This window comes from Megascapheus bottae, chromosome 16 (genome assembly GCF_031878675.1).
Source record: "Megascapheus bottae isolate mThoBot1 chromosome 16, mThoBot2.hap1, whole genome shotgun sequence".
NCBI classification, from domain to species: domain Eukaryota; kingdom Metazoa; phylum Chordata; class Mammalia; order Rodentia; family Geomyidae; genus Megascapheus; species Megascapheus bottae.
This window is the reverse complement of record NC_143524.1, coordinates 21,945,655-21,965,933: the sequence shown is the minus strand read 5'-3', so window position 1 is coordinate 21,965,933 and position 20,279 is coordinate 21,945,655. Positions and strand designations below refer to the sequence as shown.

The 20,279-nt window shown below is 39.4% G+C and overlaps 1 protein-coding gene across 2 annotated transcripts in view; it reads left to right on the top strand.

The window, feature by feature from the left end:
• Positions 1 to 14,689, top strand: part of Qser1 (glutamine and serine rich 1) — a 54,653-nt gene extending 39,964 nt beyond the window's left edge. For both annotated transcript variants that reach the window (XM_090347925.1, XM_090347926.1), the window contains exons 9-13: positions 3,306 to 3,443; positions 5,971 to 6,068; positions 7,704 to 7,856; positions 9,421 to 9,516; positions 10,747 to 14,689. In XM_090347925.1, the coding sequence (XP_090204051.1) occupies positions 3,306 to 3,443; positions 5,971 to 6,068; positions 7,704 to 7,856; positions 9,421 to 9,516; positions 10,747 to 10,887 (626 nt within the window). In that variant the 3' untranslated portion in view covers positions 10,888 to 14,689. The remainder of the gene's footprint in view (positions 1 to 3,305; positions 3,444 to 5,970; positions 6,069 to 7,703; positions 7,857 to 9,420; positions 9,517 to 10,746) is intronic.
• Positions 14,690 to 20,279: the final 5,590 nt, after the last annotated feature.

The following is a 20,279-nucleotide window of genomic DNA, read 5'->3' as shown; positions in this document are numbered from 1 at the left end:
AAAATCAGGATTTACATTTGTGAATTAGAGCATCAGTAATGTGAAGTACCTCTAATGAATAGGAAAAGGTTTGGTGAGATGACTACTAAGAATTCTCGCGTTCTAAACTGGTGAGTCTGTGTTTATGCCAAAATAAAAGAGCTACAAATCTACAAAGTAGCAACTTTACAGTATAATTAATATAGTATGGTTTGTAATAATTTGCTCTAAAATGCATACTACTGTCTTACCAGTCATGAACTCATGAGCAAGTTAGATAACCCTATTTTTTTTTTTTTTTTTTGGCCAGTCCTGGGGCTTGACCTCAGGGCCTGAACTCTGTCCTTGGACCTTCTCAAGGCTAGAGCGGTACCACTTGAGCCATAGCACTATTTCCATCTTTTTTCTATGTGTGTGGTACTGAGGAATTGAGGTCTTCATGCATGTACTCTACCACTATACCAGCCCAGATAACCCCATTTTTAATAAAGTGAGGTAGAAATAAATCAGCAATTACCAAAACCTTTTGACCATAGTAGTTCTTTGCTCTTAAAAATTGTTGAAGGGGGCCGGGAGTTTGGCCTAGTGGTAGAGTGCTTGCCTAGCATGCACAAAGACCCGGGTTTGATTCCTTGGTACCACATACATTGAAAAAAGCTGGAAGTGGTGCTGAGGCTCAAGTGGTAGAGCGCTAAGCCTTGAGAAAGTCCAAGGACATTGCTCAGGCCCTGAGCCCAAGCCCAGGACTGGCAAAAAAAAAAAAAAAAATTGTTGAAGGGGGCCTAGTGTACAGTCTTACCGAGCATGCACGAAGACCCAGGTTCAATTCCTGTGCATTACATACATAGAAAAAGCCAGAAATGGTGCTGTGGCTTCAGTGGCAGAGTGTTAGCCTTGAGGAAAAAGGCCAAGGACAGTGCTCAGGCCCTGAGTTCAAGCCGCAGGACTGGTTTAAAAAAAAAATTGAAGGGCCGGGAGTTTGGCCTAGTGGTTAAAGTGCTTGCCTAGCATGCATGAAGACCCGGGTTCGATTCCTCGGTACCACATACATAGAAAAAAGCTGGAAGTGGTGCTGAGGCTCAAGTGGTAGAGCTCTAGCCTTGAGAAAGTCCAAGGACAGTGCTCAGGCCCTGAGCTCAAGCCCAGGACTGGCAAAAAAAAAAAAAAAAAATTGAAGGGCCAGGAATTTAGCCCAGTGGTAGAGTGCTTGCCTAGCATGCACAAAGACCAAGGTTTGATTCCTCAGTACCACATACACAGAAAAAGCTAGAAATGGTGCTGTGGCTCAAGTGGTAGAGCTCTAGCCTTGAGAAAGCCCAAGGACAGTGCTCAGGCCCTGCGTTCAAGCCCCAGGACTAGCCAAAACAAAAGTGGTTGAAAAGCTGAGTGCTGGGGGAAAATGGGGACAAAAACATGAGGGGGTGTTGATGTGTGAGAAGTGATGTACCCTCTGCCTGGCGAATGTAACTGTGATCCCTCTATACATTACAATAAAAAAATAAAACCAAAAAAAAAAAAGCTGAGTGCTGGTGGCTTGAATCTATAATCCTAGCTACTCAGTGGGCTGAGATTTGAGGATTGTGGTTCAAAGCCATCCAGGGAAGAAAACTCTGTGAGACTCATCTCCAATTAATCACCAGAAAAGTGCAAGTGGCACTGTGGCTCAAGTGGTAGAGCTTGAGAAAGCCCAAGGACAGTGCTCAGGCTCAGAGTTGAAGTCCCCTGACAGACCATTAAAAAAGCTAAAATTTGGGACCGAGAGTTTGGTCTAGTGATAGAATGCTTGCCTAGCATGCACGAAAACCTGGGTTTGATTCCTTGGTACTACATACATAGAAAAGCCGGAGTGGTGTTGTGGCTCAAGTGGCAGAGTGCTAACCTTGAGGAAAAAGCCCAAGGACAATGCTCAGGCCGAATTCAAGCCCCAGGACTGGCAAAAAAGTTAAAATTTCTTGTGTTGGTAAACTTAAGTGGCCACTAGGTGTCACTAGTATTTAAGCACACATCCTTAGTAGGTTTTTGTTTATTGTGATGTACTAGAGCTTGAACTCAACCAGGCTCTGTCTCTGAGCTTCTTTGCTCAAGGCATAGCACTCTTCCACTTGATCTCCACTTCCAGCTCTTTCTTTTCTTTTTTTTTGGGGGGGGGGTGCTTAATTTTAGAGATCAGACTTTCCTGCCCACTCTGGCGTTCTCAGATCTCAGCCCCCTGAATAGCTAGGATTAGAGGTGTGAGACACTGACGCTTGGGCTTTTTTAATACTTTTAAGAAGTCATGTAACTGTAATAGTAAATTTATATGATGTTGACTTTCAAACTTCTTTTGGGACATTTGCATTTGCAGTCACCAAAAGTACTGAGGGTTCTAGATACTTTATTTATTTATTTATTTATTTATTTTTGCCAGTCCTGTGCTTGAGCTCAGGGCCTGAGCACTGTCCTTGGACTTTCTCAAGGCTAGAGCTCTACCACTTGAGCCTCAGCACCACTTCCGGCTTTTTTCTATCTATGTAGTACTGAGGAATCGAACCCGGGTCTTCATGTATGCTAGGCAAGCACTTTAACTACTAGGCCAAACTCCCGGCCCCTCTAGATACTTTATGTGGGTGAAATTTATGATATTTTTTTGGCCTTTTTTATGTCCTTTTGTGTCTAGCTTCATTGACTTAGTATGTTTTCAAAATTTATGTAACTTTTTTCAGTAATACTCTATGCCATTTTTTTTTTTAAGTTTTGGTGTTTTGAGACAAGGTCTTGTACCTAAGTTGTCCTTGAACTTTGATTTTTCTGCTTCTGTTCTATGAATGCTAGAATTCCAAAATTAAACAAATATGCTCTAGAATTTTATAGTAATTTTAAATTTAGGAATTAAAAAAGGAGAGATGACTGCATGGATTCATGGTTTATGTTTTCTTTACTAACTACACACAGGGAAACAGTCAGGACTATAGTGTCAGTCATGATCAAGCAATAGTTTTCTGTAGCCTGGGTTCCTTCATGGTCCTGTATTCAGATGCTAGGCTGGTATGAGACCTCAGAAATCACCTAGGAAATAATGTTCAAGCTTTAATACCACTCTTCCCACCACCACCACCACCACCAAAAATTGTCTAGTGATCTGGCTTTTGTTTGCTTTTCCAAATCTTTTCCATGACTCTTGTGCAAAAGAGCTTTTAGAGACTCTCACACACCTGGGTGTTCTGAGGAAGTCTTGAACTAGTAGAAATCTTATCAGAAGTTTTTACTTGCTTTTAGGTTTCTGTTATAAAGAAAGTTAAACTTGTCAAGAAAGAAAATTTTAATATTTCATCTCTTCTCCATCCTAGACTTTGATCCTCCAGCTCCCTTTGTCACTCGTTTTTTGAACACAAGAGCAATGAAGGAAACTTTTAAGAGTTACATGGAATTGCTTGTTAGCATTGCTCTGGATCCTGACACGATGCAAGCCTTAGAGAAAAGCAATGGTACAGTCTGCTGACTAATATGTTCTTAGTGCTTTGCTTTCAGACTTTTTTGTAAATTTCTTCCTGCTAGCTATGTGTTTTTATATGTTACAGTTTGTGTAGTATGCACTCTTAAGTTAGGTGTATGTTTTAATTCTGGAAAATAGTCATAGCTTGTTATGTATTGTCTGAATTTTAGAGCAGCTTTATATTAAATGCATTTTATTGCTTACTACTTACAGGAAAATTGGGCAATTATTCACTTGTTTATCTCAACTATGGAATTATATCATCTTCATTAATATTTTACTGTCTATATTAACATGGAGACACTGTATGACAGTATATTCTGTTTTCTAAAAATTGCAAAGCTGAGCCCAGTAATACTAAGCATAAAGATTGTTTACTTGTGTCTTTAGTAAAGTTTGCAGAAAAAATATTTTCTAATCAGTTGGCATTAAACCAATCTAGTGAGACTGAGAGACCAGGAGCATGGCCTAGTGGTAGAGTGCTTGCCTAGCGTGCAAGAAGCCCTGGGTTTAATTCCTTAGTACCATACACTTAGAAAAAGCTGAAGTGGTGCTGTGGCTCAAGTGATTGAATGCTAGCCTTGAGAAATCTCAGGGGCAGTACAAAGACCCTGAGTTCAAGCCCCAGAATTAGCAACAAAAGAGAGCCAAGAGGGGGAGGGAGGGGGCAAGAGAGGAAGAGGAAGTAGTACTGTGGCTCAAAGGGTAGAGTAGTAGCCTTGAGCTGAAGTGCTCAGAGACAACACCCAGGGCCAGAGTTCAAGCCCCACATCTGACCAAGAGAGAGAGAGAGAGAGAGAGAGAGAGAGAGAGAGAGAGAGAGAGAGAGAGAGAGAGAGAGAGAGAGAGAGAGAGAGAGAGAGAGACACTGTACCTCATTGGTAGAATAATTAATTAGTATACATGGGACTCTGAACAACAAATTGGTTATATGGCTTAGTATTTTTACTCTTCTCTGTAATGTTTATTTATTTGATTGATGCTGGGGATTGAACTCAGGGCCTCATGCTTGCTAAGTATGGGAATTCTCTCCCTTGAGCCATTCTAGCACTCTTTATCACTTGAACCACAGTGTTACTTCCAACTTTATTTATGTGGTACTGAGGAATTTGAACCCAGAGATTCATGCATGCTAGCAAGCACTCTACCACTATGCCACATTCCCAGCCCTAAACCAAAATTCCTTGCATCATAAAATGTATATCATATAGTGGCCATTCTGTGTAGGCATATTCCAAAATTCTCTGTGTCCCCCCCACCCCGCCTGCCTGCCTACTTAAGTTCAGAGAAGTAATAAAGCAAAAAGGTTTCAAATTTCCTTCTCTCCTCCCCCCCTTTTTGGGGGGGGCAGTCCTGGGTCTGGGTACTGGCCTGAACTTCTTTTTCTCAGGGGTAGTGCCCTACCACTTGAGCAACAGCACCATATCTAGCTTTTTCTGTTCATGTGGTCCTGAGGAATCAAACCCAGGATACCAGGAAACTAGGTCAGCACTCTACCACTAAGCCACATTCCCAGCCCTAGTTTCCCCTTTCTGTTGTGACTCGTATTTTTTTAACATTAGAGTTTGGGGGGTTTTTGGAGATGGAAGATAGGGTTTAAACTCAAGAGCCTCACAGTTGCTAGGCAGACATTCTTATTAAGCTATGCATGTAGTCCTTTTTTGTACTGTTTTTTGAAATGGTTGATTTTTTTTTTTCCAGTCCTGGTGCTTGAACTCAGTGCCTGGGCACTGTTCTTGGGCTTTTTCAAGGCTAGCACTCTTACCTCTTGAGCCACAGCACCACTTTTGGATTTTTCTGTGTATGTGGTACCAAGAAATCAAACCCAGGGCTTCATGCATGCTAGGCAAACCCTCTACCACTAGGCCATGCCCCCAGCCTCTTTAAGATAGTTTTGATTTCTGCTTGGGTATACACCTAGACTGAAGTCTTTTGTAACTGGAGTGACAGGTATGTACCACTAAGCTCAGCTTTTCCTATTGAAATAGAACTTCATAGACTTTCTTTTTGTCCAGGCTAATATAGAATATACATGCTCCTGATCCCCGAAATGCTTGATACTGGGTTTTGAATCTTTTTCCTCCCCTACTTTTTCTTTGCTTAAAATGACAAAGAATTAAGAATATCTTGGGGTAGATGTAGGAATGTAGCTCAGTGTCACAGTGTTTGACTCTCAAGTATAAGCTCCTAAGTTTAATTTCAGTGAGACTATGTCTCAGTCATAGTATTTTTTTAAATTTATAATGCTCGACAAGTTGTATTTTACAAAACTATTATTATTTTTATTCAGATGATAAATGAGATTAGGAAATATTAGGCATTGCTGTCCATTGTTCTTGTTTGATTAAAAAAAAAATGTGGTTAGTTGATTATACTTGAGCTAAAAGTCAAGACTTGCAAAGCACATCCCATCATACTAAACAGTACTTCGCTTATATAGTGTCATAAAACCTAAAGTTTGGATTTTTAATATTTATGTTGCTAGTTTACCTAAAAAAGTAAATTTTATGTTATTTCAGATGAGCTTCTTTTACCTCATATGAAAAAAATAGATGGCATGCTAAATGACAACCGAAAAAGACTTCTTTTGAATCTTCATTTGGACCAATCATTTAAGGTATTTGTTAGCGAAATGAGAGTCCTCACTTTTACAAAATTACTACTTTACAAAGAAATCTGTTTTTTCTTCATTATGAGTGCTTTTGGATTTTCTTTTTTTAATCGGTCCTAGGGCTTGAACTCTGAGCGTGAATGCTGTCCCTGAGCTCTTCAGCTCAAGGCAAGCGCTCTACCACTTTAAGCCACAGCGCTACTTCCAGTTTTCTGGTAGTTAATTGGAGTTAAGAGTCTCATAGACTTTTGTGACCAGGCTGGCTTTGAACTGTGATCCTCAGAACTCAGCCTCCTGAATAGCTAGGATTATAGGCTTGAACCACTGGTGCCCAGCTTATTTTTTCTTTTTTATAGTTAATGTTATTGTCAGAGTTATATGCAGAGGGGTTACAGTTACATATGTAATGTAATGAGTACATTTTCTTGTTGGACATTGTTACCCCTACTGTTTTTTCTCCCACTTTCTCTTCCCAACCAACCCTTGGTTGGTGGTAAGGCCAGCACTCTACTACTTTGGGCCACCACTTCTGTTTTTTTGGTAGGTAATTGCAGATAACAGTCTCATGGATTTTCCTGCCCATGCTGAGTTTGAGCCAGGATCCTCAAATCTCAGCCTCCTGAGTAGCTAAGATTACAGCCATAAGCCACTGGCTTCAATTTGATTATTTGTTTTGAGATAGACTGATTATAATGCTTAGGCTTGCCTTGCATTAAAACCATCCTGGGGCCTGGAGTTTGGCCTAGTGGTAGAGTGCTTGCCTAACATGTACAAAGACCTGGGTTCAATTCCTTTGTACCACATACATAGAAAATGCCAGAAGTGGTGATGTGGCTCAAGTGGTAGAGTGCTAACCTTGAGAAAGCCCAAGGACAGTGCTCAGACCCTGAATTCAGTCCCCAGAAGTGGCCAACAAAAAAATCCTGAATTTTGAGATTATTAGCATGAAAACAAATATGGTATCCTAGCCTCGAGTTTAAGCCCCAGAACCATCATCACTATTGCCCCCCGAAAAAAGATTTGTAATAAGACTTTTTGGGGGGACAGAGGGATGGGGGGGTCGTGGGTCAGTCATGGAGCTTGAACTCTGGGCCTGGGTGCTGTCCCTGAGCTCTTCAGCTCAAGGCTAGCGCTCTACCACTTGGAGCCATGGCACCACTTCCAGTTTTCTGGGGGTTAATTGGAGATAATGTTTCATGCACTGTTAGCCCTGGCTGGCTTTGAACCACATCCTCAGATCTCAGCCTCCTGAGTACCTAGGATTGTAGGCATGTGAGCCACCAGCACCTGACTGACAGATGGCTTCGTTACAGTAGACATGGCTGTTTGAGAGCATTAGCCATATTTAAGTGACTAAACTTTAAAGAAATACGTGTGGTCCTTATATATATCTCCTAGTCTGAAGCCAGAGAGCCATTACTGGGACAGACTCAAGTTCCTTCAGTGCAGGGTGCTGTTGCCTTGGTTCATGAAATGGGGAAATACAGCCCATATTTGATGAGAAGATGCAAAGAATTTGTCATGTATATATTTATTAGATCACACCAGTATCCCCTCTGTGTGTGTGTGTAAGTAGTTTGGGAAGGTGGAAGTTTTAGTTTCTTCTGATCTCAGTTATTATGTTTTATTGTTTTATTAAAGACTGCTTTGGAAAGTTTTCCTGAACTAACAATAATTACTCGAGAATCTAAAGCAAAAAGTGGAGGATCTGCTGTTTCTAAAATAAAAATGAATGGCAAAGCTTATAATAAGAAAACTCTAAGAACTTCTAAAACAACCACCAAATCTGCACAAGTAAGTATATATTACTTAATGACAGTATAACTTTTACAGTTGTTATAATTCCTGTCTAAACCACTGAAAATGCAAATGTTTTCATTATGCTGTTAAGTGGGGAAGCTTTTTTGATAGAGTATTTCTGGCCTGATGAACAGGGACTCCATGTTTGATTTTTTTTCCTCCTATCCTTAGCATTAATAACCTTGTATTAGTAAGTGCTTGGTGTTGTGGCTCAAAGTGGTAGACCATTAGCCTTGAGCTGATCAGCTCAAAGACAGCACTTAGGCCCAGAGTTCAAGCCCCACTACTGACCAAAAAACAAACAAAAAAAAACTCCTTCTGATCAGGTAGTTGGGAGTTTGGCCTAGTGATAGAATGCTTGCCTAGCGATGCATGAAAATCTGGGTTCGATTCCTAGGTACCCCATACATAGAAAAGGCCAGAAGGGCTACTGTGGCTCAAGTGGTAGAGTGCATTTTATTTACTTTTGGTTAGTCGCAGGACTTGAACTCTGGGCAGGCACTGTCCCTGAGTTCTTTAGCTCAAAGCTACCACCCTACTCCTTGAGCCACCTCAATCCTCAGATCTCAGCCTCCTGAGTAACTAGGATTACAGGGGTGACCCACCTGGCTAGTTTTTTAATTTTTAATTGGCAAATAAAATTATACTAGTCAATCATGTATAGCCTGTTTTTGAAATATGTACAAATAGTGAAATAGCTAACTTACTCATGACCTGTTTGTAGCTTTGTTGTTGGATACATGTGCATATAGGAGATTATATGAACACTTGACAGGATTCAATATTGTCTTCCTATCTGGAAAATGACTAAACTAGTATGTGTTCACCTTCACATGTAGTATAAATTTTTATAGACTTTGGAAAGTCTGTCAGCATAATAACTCCACATCAGCAATAAATTTTAGAACTTGTGTACATATATCCTCAGCCTCCTTTGGGCATGTGATACCACTCCTAATCACTTCACCTTAATAAAATCTAGCTTTTACCTATATAAGTTTTAAAAGACTATTTTATAGAAACACATTCAAAAATGTCTAAATGTATGGTATAGCTGACCTTGGTAGTGCCACTTACTTTGGGCAGAATTTGAGACCGGCAGACAAGTAATGGAACCTTCTCTCAGAAAGAACATAGAAACAGCTGGGTGCTGATGGCTCATGCCTGTAAACCTCACTACCTAGAAAGCTGAGATCTGAGGGTTGAGATTTGAAGCCAATCCAAGCAGGAAAATCTGTGAGACACTTTTATCTTCAGTTAGCCACACTAAAAGCCAGAAGTGCCGCTGTGGCTCAGAGTGGTAGAACATTAGCTTTGATGACAGAAGCTCAAAGATAGCATGCAAGCCTAGAGCTGAAGCCTTAATACAAAAATAAAATAAACAAAATATATATATATTTAAACTCTTAGTAAACTTTTGTGCTTATTGATATATCCTGATACCTAACGCTGTAAATCATTTTTGTGATTGATGAGTCTTTTGACCAGAAATTTTCCTAAGGTATATTTTTAGATATCCCGTGAAAAATATCTATAAACATTTTTTTTCTTTTTATAGGAGTTTGCTGTTGATCCAGAGAAAATACAGTTATATTCTTTATATCATTCACTCCATCATTATAAATATCATGTGTATCTGATATGTAAGAATGAGGTAATTTCTTTTCATTTACTTAAAAAAAGAATGCCTTTTTTTCCTTTAATATTGAAGATGCTCTAGCAATTTTGCTTTAGAAAGAATTCTGAAATGTGTGTATTTTGCCATATTCTTCGGTAAGTGCTACATTATTTTGTTTTGTTTTGTTTTTTGCCAGTCCTGGGGCTTGAACTCAGGGCCTGAGCACTGTTCTTGGGCTTTCTCAAGGGTAGAGCTCTACCACTTGAGCTACAGTACCACTACCGGCTTTTTGTATGTATGTGGTACCGAGGAATCGAACCTGGGTATTTTGTGCCTGCTAGGCAAGCATTCTACCACTAAGCCAAACTCCCGGCTATTTTGCATTTCTGAACAGTGTTTTGGCTCAGATTTTTCAGCCTTACTACTTACTACCTCGAGCTCAAACTAGTGATGTTCTATTTCTAGAACTTGATTTACAGTACCATAATAAATGGCACTATGTTGCATTTTTTTCCCCAGGGGTTTGACCTCTTGCTGTCTTTACTAGAAATGGCCTCATCTTACTTATTTGTAGAAAAATGGGGTTTTATAGTTTAAGATATATGTCTTTGCCAGTCTTGGGGCTTGAACTCAGGGACCTGGGCACTGACTGTCCTTGGATACTTTTTGCTCAAGGCTAGCACTCTACCACTTGAGCCACCACACTACTTCCGACCTTTTCTAATTATGTGGCACTGAGGAATTGAACCCAGGTTTTTATGCATGTTAGGCAAGCACTCTACCAGTAGGCCAAACTCCCAGCCCTGTCAGTTTTTAATTATGACAGGGGTATTAATTTCATTATTATTGGTTAACGTTAACCCAAACTATTTGTGATGTATATTAAACAACAGTTGGATTTTCATCAATGTAATCTCTAGCAAAGGAGAAGCAAAGATGTGAATGCAAACTCTCAATTTTTACTCTGCTTTGAGATGCAGAATTGATATCAGTAGTCATTTGGTTTTAACACAATTGGAAGAAATTAAGGAAGTTTGAGTCATTGCTAAAGCCTTCTGTGCTATCAAAGATCCAATAATAATGGGAACAGACTTGTTAAATTTATCTGAACTAATCATTCTTTATGGGTAGGAATATGGAAAGGGGAAAAATGATACATATAGGTGAATTAATAAATTCTTACATTAAGACAGAAGAGTGAAGGGTTTTGTGAAAGGCTAAACATAAAGTGGCATATATAAGTAACGTCAATTTTCTTTATTTTAGATTTCTTCTGTGCAGAAAAGAAATGAAGATTTAGGGCAGGAGGAAATTGTTCAACTTTGTATGAAAAATGCAAAATGGGTGGAGGACCTATTTGAAAAATTTGGAGAACTTCTAAATCATGTACAACAGAAATGTTCCTAACAGTTTCACATACGCCCCACCATTTTTATAGCACTAATGAAATGGCGGAGGGGGACATCACAGCTTCGACAGGGGACCTTCCACCGGGACTTCTGCTAAAGACAGGGGTGCTGCCGCAGATGTCAGTCCTTAGACATAACCTTAATCCCACCACATTTTTATCCTAATGAGTGATTTTTATTTTGCAGACCATTGGGTACCTGAGTTTTATTTTCAGAGATTTTTTTTTAACAAATGAAGCATGCACTAAATATAATTTTTATTGCTAGAGAGATAACACTTAATTTGATTTTTTTAGCCTCCTGACTAATTAAAGGTCAGAAGGAGAGATGGCAGAATCACCTCTACTTGGTCCACAAAACGAAAGTGTTGTAAATTATGTAAACAGATCTGGTATGTTATGACATCCTTGTGTGAGAATATCATCAATTTAAAATATAAAATTCTGAAACTGCATTCTGTTTTACAGACTCCTTTTAACATGTTCAGGAAACTGGATGTGGAATTGGTGCAATTCTTAGACTGCTTTTTGTGTCAAATTATATTGTGATGAAAAACAGTGACATACTATTTTCCCTATCACAAAGAAAAGTATTTTCATTTATACTGTGTTGTTTCCTTTGGAAGATTTTCAGTTGTACATTTTATTTTACTGATAGTTGTATTTTTCACAAGGAAAATGCTGTGCTTATAATTATGCCTCTATATCTATATTCATCCTTTTCAGTAAATCCTATTTAGTCATCTGTCAGATATCTATTGTGAATTCTCTCGAGGTAATCATTTTTTGATCATGCAGATTTGTTCCAGTGTTATCCACAATGTGCACTCAGTGCTAGAATTAGTTTAGCTTTATAAATGGGGCTGTGTTAGACACTGTAGCAATTTTCCTAATTCATTTCCATAAATTTCTTAGTAAATTAGCACTTGATTAAACTGATTTGTCAAAGTAAAAAAATCTATTGTGATATAAGTTGAAATACAAAACTAGTAATCAGATAATAAGCAGTGTTACAAACAGCTTCCCTGACTTAGAACTGGAAATGGAATTCTCCTTTTGGTGCCTTTTCAACCTTTATATATACACACTATCATAGCTTTCTTAAGTTTAAATAGCTAGTGTTCCAAGTAGCTTAGCTGAGACAGTGAACGTACTGGTTCAACAAGACCTTATATTTCATTTGCATTTGCCAAACAGGATGCCTTATTTGTTTGTGAAAAAGATTTACTAGTGTCATTCTAAATTATCTCCTGTTTTAGAAGTCGAAGAAATTGTTAGTCATCATACTTTTGTTTGTTTTACCACCATTTAGTGCCTTAAGTCCTATCAAGAAAACAGCGTTACTGTCCAGTGCCCAAATAAGACATGCTTATGTGGATATTTCTAGTGTCTTGATATTGAGTTAGCAGGCCAACTGAAATTGGTAAATAATTGAAGTTAATATGCCACCTGGGGAATAAAAACATCGCAGCACAGGAGAAAATGAATATTGGAATTAAGCTTACATATTTATTTCTGAAGGTTATTTTATTGAAAGCAATAATTCTTAATGCTTATTCCTGCCATTAAACAAAGTATTCAATAATGAAAGTTATTCTTAATGGTTCAAATGTTCCGCTTTTTAAAGTTTTTTTTTTTTCTCTCTCTCTCTTTTGATGGGTCATGGGACTTGAACTTGGCCTGGGTGCTGTCCCTGAGCTCTTCAGCTCAAGGCTACCTCCTTAACCTCGAGCCAAGCCCCACTTTCTGTTTTCTAGAGGTTAATTGAAGATAAAGAGTCTCAGGTTCTTTTGTGCCCAGGCTGACTTTGAACCTTGATCCTCAGATCTCAGCCTCCTGAACAGCTAGGATTACAGGTGTGAGCCACCACACCTAGCTGAAAGTTTTTTTTTTTAACTTATTTTATAAAAACAAAAGTAATGTATTAGATTGGTTTTGCCTAACTCATATGAAAGATTCAGAGAATATGCACAGTGGAAGAATCATAAAATTAATTTCACATATGGAGAAGAGCAGGAATCAGCCATATTTCTTTCTTCTTACTTAGATTTGGCTTCCAAAGTACAGAGTAGGAAGCTACATTTCCCAACATAGTGCTGTACATCTTCCCTGGCTTACCTTGCAGAATAGGTGGTTTAAGTATTTTTAAGACTCATCATGCATTTTTGATAACTTGAAGTAGATGCCTAAACTTTTAAGCGCCATGGATAACAATGTATCCTTCAATTTTACTCTTATTTCCCATGGAAAATAATCCCTTTCCTTTTGAACTGCACTTGTCCTCAGAAGTGTTTACAATTTTATTTGTGTTAGCAAAACACACATTTTCATGATATGGGAGGCCAAGTCCTATAACTCTGACTCAGAGAAACAGACCCTGTTGTTTAGATGCGCCATCCATCTTACTTGTTCCATAACACACAGGAGAACATCAGCCTCAAGCCTTAGAGAAAAGTGGGACTACACCCAAGTTCTCTTTGTATGCAGTCATGTCAATGTAGTTGGTTAGCATTACATTCCTTACCAGGGCATTTGAAATTTATAACATAGGAATACTGTTAGGTTATAAGTAGACTTAAAGAGGTAAAGCACATGTTGCTATAACCGAGGAAAATATTTTTAAGAAAGATTGGATTTCCTACCTATCTGGAAATAATTTAATGTAGAAAGTCATTATGTGTTGGTAGTCATGGCTAATGCAAATGGGTGGTAGGAGAAGGCCTCCATGCCACTTTCATAATGTCCCAGTTTCCACTTATTGGATCACCTTAGGAAATCACACAGCAAGGTAAACGAGGAACTACTCACTTTCCTTTGAACTTATGACATAGGAAATGTTGGTAGTACTGGGGGAAATTGTATTTTTAAATGGCTTAGAAATTTTCAGATTATTTTACAATTCTAAATTTCTGAATTTGCATGGGTGGGCTCATACGTTAGGACTGTTGTCAAAACATCCCATTTAAAACTATAATCAGCCTCACAGTATGCATTTTTAAGGCAGTTTTATTCGAGCCCATGTCTGTAACCAGTGCAGCAGCAATGTTTATTGAAGCTGCTTTCCCAAAAGTTGATTCAGTCATGTAAGTTTTATTGCATTGGTAAGTAGGATTTTTGTTTTAGTCTTTATTTCTATCTGTTTCACAAAAATGCTTTTCAGATGGAGTATAATAGCCCAGGAAAGCTGCTTCTGTGTCGGGTGTACTTGACACATAACTGCACATATGAACAATGTGTACACTATTGGTTGTGTATTAACTTACATGCACAGCTTTGGACATCTGTGTTTGTAGATGCATGTTTTTGCAAATCACATTTATTGTAAGTAACAATAATTGAGGTTAAGGATACAAAGAAACTTACATTTGTAGTCCAGAGTTTTCAATTGGTCCATAATACAATGTATGGAAATGTGAATGACAATTTTGTATATTTGTTACTAACTCAGATCATTAAAATGAAAACAATTTTTTAAGCAACAAAATGAGAATGTTTGTTTTCTTTTAAAGAGTCACGTCTTCTTAAATTTATTGCATAAGGAATAGGAAATAATGCTTCAATTCTCCCTGTAAATAATGTTGCACTAAAACACATGGTTACTAAAACCTTTTTTTTCTTTTGTCATGAGACTTAAACTCAAGGCACTTTTGCTCAAGGCAGTGTTTTACCACTTTTGAGTGCCACAGCTCTGCTTCCTGCTCTTGAGTGGTTAAATGGAGATAAGAGGCCTTTTCTGCCCAGGCTGGGTTTGAACTAGGATGCTCAGATCTCAGCCTTCTGAGATGTGTGAGCCACTGGCACCCACCTAACAACTTTTTTTTTTTTTGTGGGTCATGGGGCTTGAACTTGGCCTGCGCTCTTCAGCACAAGGCTACAGCCCTAACAGTTAATAACTTTAAAAAATACTAAAAGGCTGGGAGTTTGGCCTAGTGGTAGAATGCTTGCCTAGCATGCATGAAGACCCAGGTTTGATTCCTTGGTACCACTTACACAGGAAAAAAGCCGGAAGTAGTGCTGTGGCTCAAGTGGTAGAGCTCTAGCCTTGAGAAAGCCCAAGGACAGTACTTATGCCCTGGAGTTCAAGCCCAGGACTGGTAAAGAAAAAGAAAAATTATTCAAGCTGGGTGTTGTGGTACATACCTGTAATCTCTCAAGAAAAACAATAAAGGTACCAATGGCTGTAATCCTAGTTCATTCCCCAGGACCAGCAAAAAGAAAAGAAAAAGTGTTGGCTGAATTTCATAACCATTGCTGACAATATCAGAACGTTCGGTCCAAGTGCTAGTGGCTCACATCTGTAATCATAGCTACTCAGAAGTCTGGGATCTGAGGAATGCAGTTCTTTGCCAGCCCGTGCAGAAAAAAAACTGAGCTTGAGCAGTAGAATACTAGCTTTAAGTGGAAAAAGCTGAGGGACAGTACCTAGACAGACCCTGAGTTCTAAGCCCTAGTACTAGCACACATACGCCCAAATATTCTGTAAAAGTAATGAGTTTTTTTAAATCATATCTTTTTTAGTATCATCTGAAAATAGCTGGTAACATCTAGAAATGGTTATGTCTATGCTGTCTTAAGTAAGTTTGCCCTAGTCTCTACTCTTTTTTGGTCAGTCCTGGGGCTTGAAGTCAGGACCTGGGCACTGTCCCTGAGTCTTTCTTCCTCCCCCTTTTCACTATTCAGATTTCATTACTTTCATGCATGCACTCTACCTTAGCCATAGTCCCAGCCCCTGGTCTTTACTCCTCAGATCTGTCCTAACCTTCATCTAACGTTAAAAAATATTAACTTGGGGGCTGGGAGTTTTGCCTAGTGGTAGAGTGCTTGCCTAGCATGCATGAAAACCTGGGTTTGAATCCTCCGTATTACATACATAGGAAAAAGCCAGAAGTGTGCTGTGGCTCAAGTGGTAGAACTCTAGCCTTGAGAAAGCCCAGGGACAGTCAGTGCTCAGGCCTGGAGCTCAAGCCCTGGACAGACAAAAAATAATAACTTTTCGTGTCATTACCAGCATTATGTTGTACCTATAATTGGTTGTAAACATCTGACTCCTATATTTTCACAACAAAATAAATCTTAATTACCTCTCAAAAATATCTGTGGAGCCGGGAGTTTGGCCTAGTTGTAGTGTGCTTGCCTAGCATGCACAAAGACCCGGATTCGATTTCTTGGTACCACATATATAGAAAAAAGCTGGAAGTGGCGCTGTGGCTCAAGCAGTAGAGCTCTAGCCTTGAGAAAGTCCAAAGACAGTGCTCAGGCCCTGAGCTCATGCCCAAGACTGGCCAAAAAAAAAAATCTGTTAAGTAACATTCCTCATTGGTCGTTGATACTGCTGAAACTGCTGTTCCTCCTACTGTTTTCTATTTATTTATTTATTTATTTTTTGCCAGTCCTGGGCTTGAGCTCAGGGCCTGAGCACTGTCCTTGGACTTTCTCAAGGCTAGAGCTCTACCACTTGAGCCTCAGCATCACTTCTGGCTTTTTTTTTTTTTTCTATGTATGTGGTACCGAGGAATCGAACCCGGGTCTTCATGCATGCTAGGCAAGCACTTTAACCACTAGGCCAAACTCCCGGCCCCTGTTTTCTATTTAATATTTAGAAAAGTTATTCATTTTGCTGGCATTACAAACAATCTCATGGACTTCCATACCCAGGCTGGCTTTAAACTGTGATCCTGATATTTCAGCATCCTGAGTAGCTAGGATCACAGGCGTGGGCCACTGGTGCCTGACTCTATTAGTATTTTATTTATTTATTTATATTTATTTATTTTGCCAGTCCTGGGGCTTAAACTCAGGGCCTAGACACTGGCCTGAGTTTATTTTGCTTAACGGTAGTACCCTACCATATGAGTCACAGCACCACATCTGTGTGGTATGGAGGAATTGAATACTGGGCTTCATGCGTGCTAAGCAATCCCTCCAACCCTAGGTCACACTTCTGGCCTTCTGTTGGTTTTTTTGTTTTATATTTTGGTTGGTTGGTAGTGGGGCTTGAACTCTGGGTCTGGGTGCTGTACCTGAACTCTTCAGCTCAAGGCTAATGCCCTACCTCATGAGCCACAACACCACTTTCAGCTTTTTCTGTGTATATGGTACCAAGAAATCAAACCTAGGGCTTCATGCATGCTAGGCAAGCCCTCTACCAGTAGGCTACTCTCCCAGCCTTTTATTTGTATTTTTTAAAAGACTATTGCCAAGAAGTTCTCTCACCTAAATAATTTTTGCCTTCTCTAGAAGAGTGTGATGTTTCTGTTGTCCAAACAACAGTACTTTATTACTAAGGAAAGTAATAGAACTACCCATGCATATTGGTAAAAATAAAATAAAGAAAAGGTTAAGCAAATAAAAAAGTGAAGAAAATGATAATGGCCTAAAATACCTTCAATTCTAAATATAGGAGTCACATGTGGATTTCCCCTTTCCTATGACATAGCTTTAAATCCTAAAATCTAGACATAATCTGTGTTTAATGAAATAAAAAAATTCCAAAATAACATTTGTATGATCTGGGTTTTTTATCATTTTGAATTATATACATGTCCATTCTTGAGGTAGGTGAATAATTTAGAGCTAGTTGGTTTCAAATTAAAGGAAGGTAGCATTACTTATGGTTTGTTGTTAAACTTTATCTGTTGTGATGTTAATCAGGAGTCAAGAAATTGCTTTGTAAACATAATTTGGGTTTTACATATATCTTACCTGTGATGGATAGGAAGATTATGGTTTGTACCCAAAGTATGTAGAGATTTTCTTTTCATTTGAGTCCTTAAATATTTAAAATAAAGCAGAAAAGAATCATTTACCGTTCACTGTCTTTTCTGGCCTCAAACCTTTCCATTTTTGTTGTTGTTGGGGCTTGAACTCAAGGCCTAGGTGCTGTCCCTGCCTTTTATATCTGACTCAATGCTCTACCATTTTGAGCCATAGCATCATTTCTGGTTTTCTGGTTAACTGGATGACTTGGTGGGAACTTTTCTGCCTGGGCTGGCTTCGACAGTAGTCCTCTGTCTCCAGAGTACCAAGGATTTACAGGCATGAGCCATCAGTGCCCCACCATATTTAACCTACCCCTTCTCTAGAGTTCCTAAAGTGCTTCAGTCTCCCTTTGTTCTCTCCTATCATGGCCCAGGTTTTGTTTTATTATAAGTATGTGTACAAAGGGGTTTAATTCAGCAAATTAATGTATAAGTACAAGACGGCCCAGTTTTCTGATTAGTTTTGTTTTGCCAGTCCTGGGGCTTGAATTCAGGGCCTGAGCACTGTCATTGCACTTTCCTCAAGGCTAGGGCTCTACCACTTGAGCCACAGTACCACTTCCAGCTTTTCTATGTATGTGGTCCTGAGAAATTGAACCCCAGTAGTCTTTGTGCATGCTAGGCAAGCACTCTACCACTAGGCCAAATTCCGGGCTAAGGTGGCCCAGTTTTGAGGCTCATCTTTCAATTCCTTAAATATGTTTTTGGGGGGTTTTAAAACAAAATTCCCACTTTAATAGCTAGACTTTGAACTGGCCATATTCCTTTCTCAGGATACTAGTGTGCATCCCCTCGCCTCACCCTTTTCATTCTTCAGATTTCACTTTAGCATTGTGTCTGAACCGGATTAGATTTTTATTTATTTATTTTTTTTGTGGGTCATGGGACTTGACTCTGCCTGGACACTATCCCTGAGTTATTCAGCTCAAGGCTACCGCCTTACCTTTGAGCCAAGTCCCACTTCCCTTTATCTAGATGTTGGAGATAAAGAGTCTCAGGTCCTATGTGCCCAGGCTGGCTTTGAACCTTGATCCTTAGATCTCAGCCTCCTAAGTAGCTATGGTTACAGGTGTGAGCCACCAGTCCCTGGCTTTAAGGATTTTTTTTTGCCAGTCCTGGGGCTTGAACTCAGAACCTGAGCACTGTCCTTGGGCTTTCTCAAGGATAGAGGTCTACCACATGAGCCACAGTACCACTTCACCACTTCTGGCTTTTTCTATGTATGTGGTACTGATGCATCAAACCTGGGTCCTTGTGCATGCTAGGCAAGCACTCTACCACTAGGCCAAACTCCCAGCCCCTTTAAAGATGTTTATAGCAGCTCCTAAACACCAGACTTGTAAAATATAAAGCTGATCTGTATGTATGTATGTATGTATGTATGTATGTACGTATGTATGTATATATGTAGTAGGCATATGCATTTATGCGCATGTATGCTATTGGGGTTCAAAGTCAGGGCATTGTGCCTCCTAGGCAAGTGTTCTACCAATGAGCTACACCTCTAAGTGGAAGTTCATATTAGGATTCCAGTGAGGGTTTGTGTGTGTGTGTGTGTGTGTACACGTGCATTTTAGGACTGGGGCTTGAACACTGTTCATGCTCATCTTTTTGCACTCATGCCTGCAGGGTCTGTGTTTTGATGGCTACAACAATTACTCATCAACCAACAATCTTACCCATAATCAACAATCATAGCATCTACTATGTGTTCAACATTACATAGATGCTAAATGAAGTTAAAAAGGTTACATGCTCCATTGACAATTTTCCAAATGTGTTAGGCAATCAAAATATGTTTGTGTTCTAAAATAACTTAGTGGGTCAGTAAAGTCTCTGGTAAATAGTAATGTATTTGATGTGTGCCATTGTATTTGGAACAGGGTCAAGAGTTTGGCCTAGCAATAGTGCTTACCTAGCATGCACGCAGCCCTGGGTTTGATTTCTTGGTTACCACATACACAAAGAAAGCTGGAAGTGGTGCTGTGGCTCAAGTGGTAGAGCACTAGCCTTGAGAAAGCTCAAGGAGTGCTCAGGCTCTGAGTTCAAGCCCCTGGACTGGCAAAAATAAATAAAAATTTTAGAGAAAGAGGGAGAGAGGGAGAGAGAAAGATCCTGTTTCCATATGTTGGAGTTCATCTAAAAAAGACCCCAATGTTAGCATTTGCGGTGATGTGTTTTCCAAAAGAAAGGAAGCTTTTTTTCCCCCCTCCTAAGTAATGATAATGGACTTGTGTGTTCACATTAACTACTATCTTGGGGATCTTGAAACTGAAGCCCAGTTGGAATTTACCTTTGTGAGAAATTACAAAAACAGGAGTGACATCAGATTGTACTGCCACCAGGGGGAGAGCGCACATTAAAAAGAGCCAACTGGAAAAAAAAAAAAAAAGCCAACTGGGCTGACAAACTTCTAAGTCTGGGGCAGCAAATGCACCCCAGGTGTCTTCTGTCCTGCCCCCTACACATTCAAGCTCAGTCCCTTGGGTCCCAGCTTTTTAGCAGAGATTCTCTGAAATAGGCACATGCAGGAGTTTGTGCCAAATAAGCTAAGTGGTGAACTTCCATTTAAAACAATATCCTAAATTATCAAGTTATACCCAGATTACAAAGCATCCTCATTCAAAAAAGAA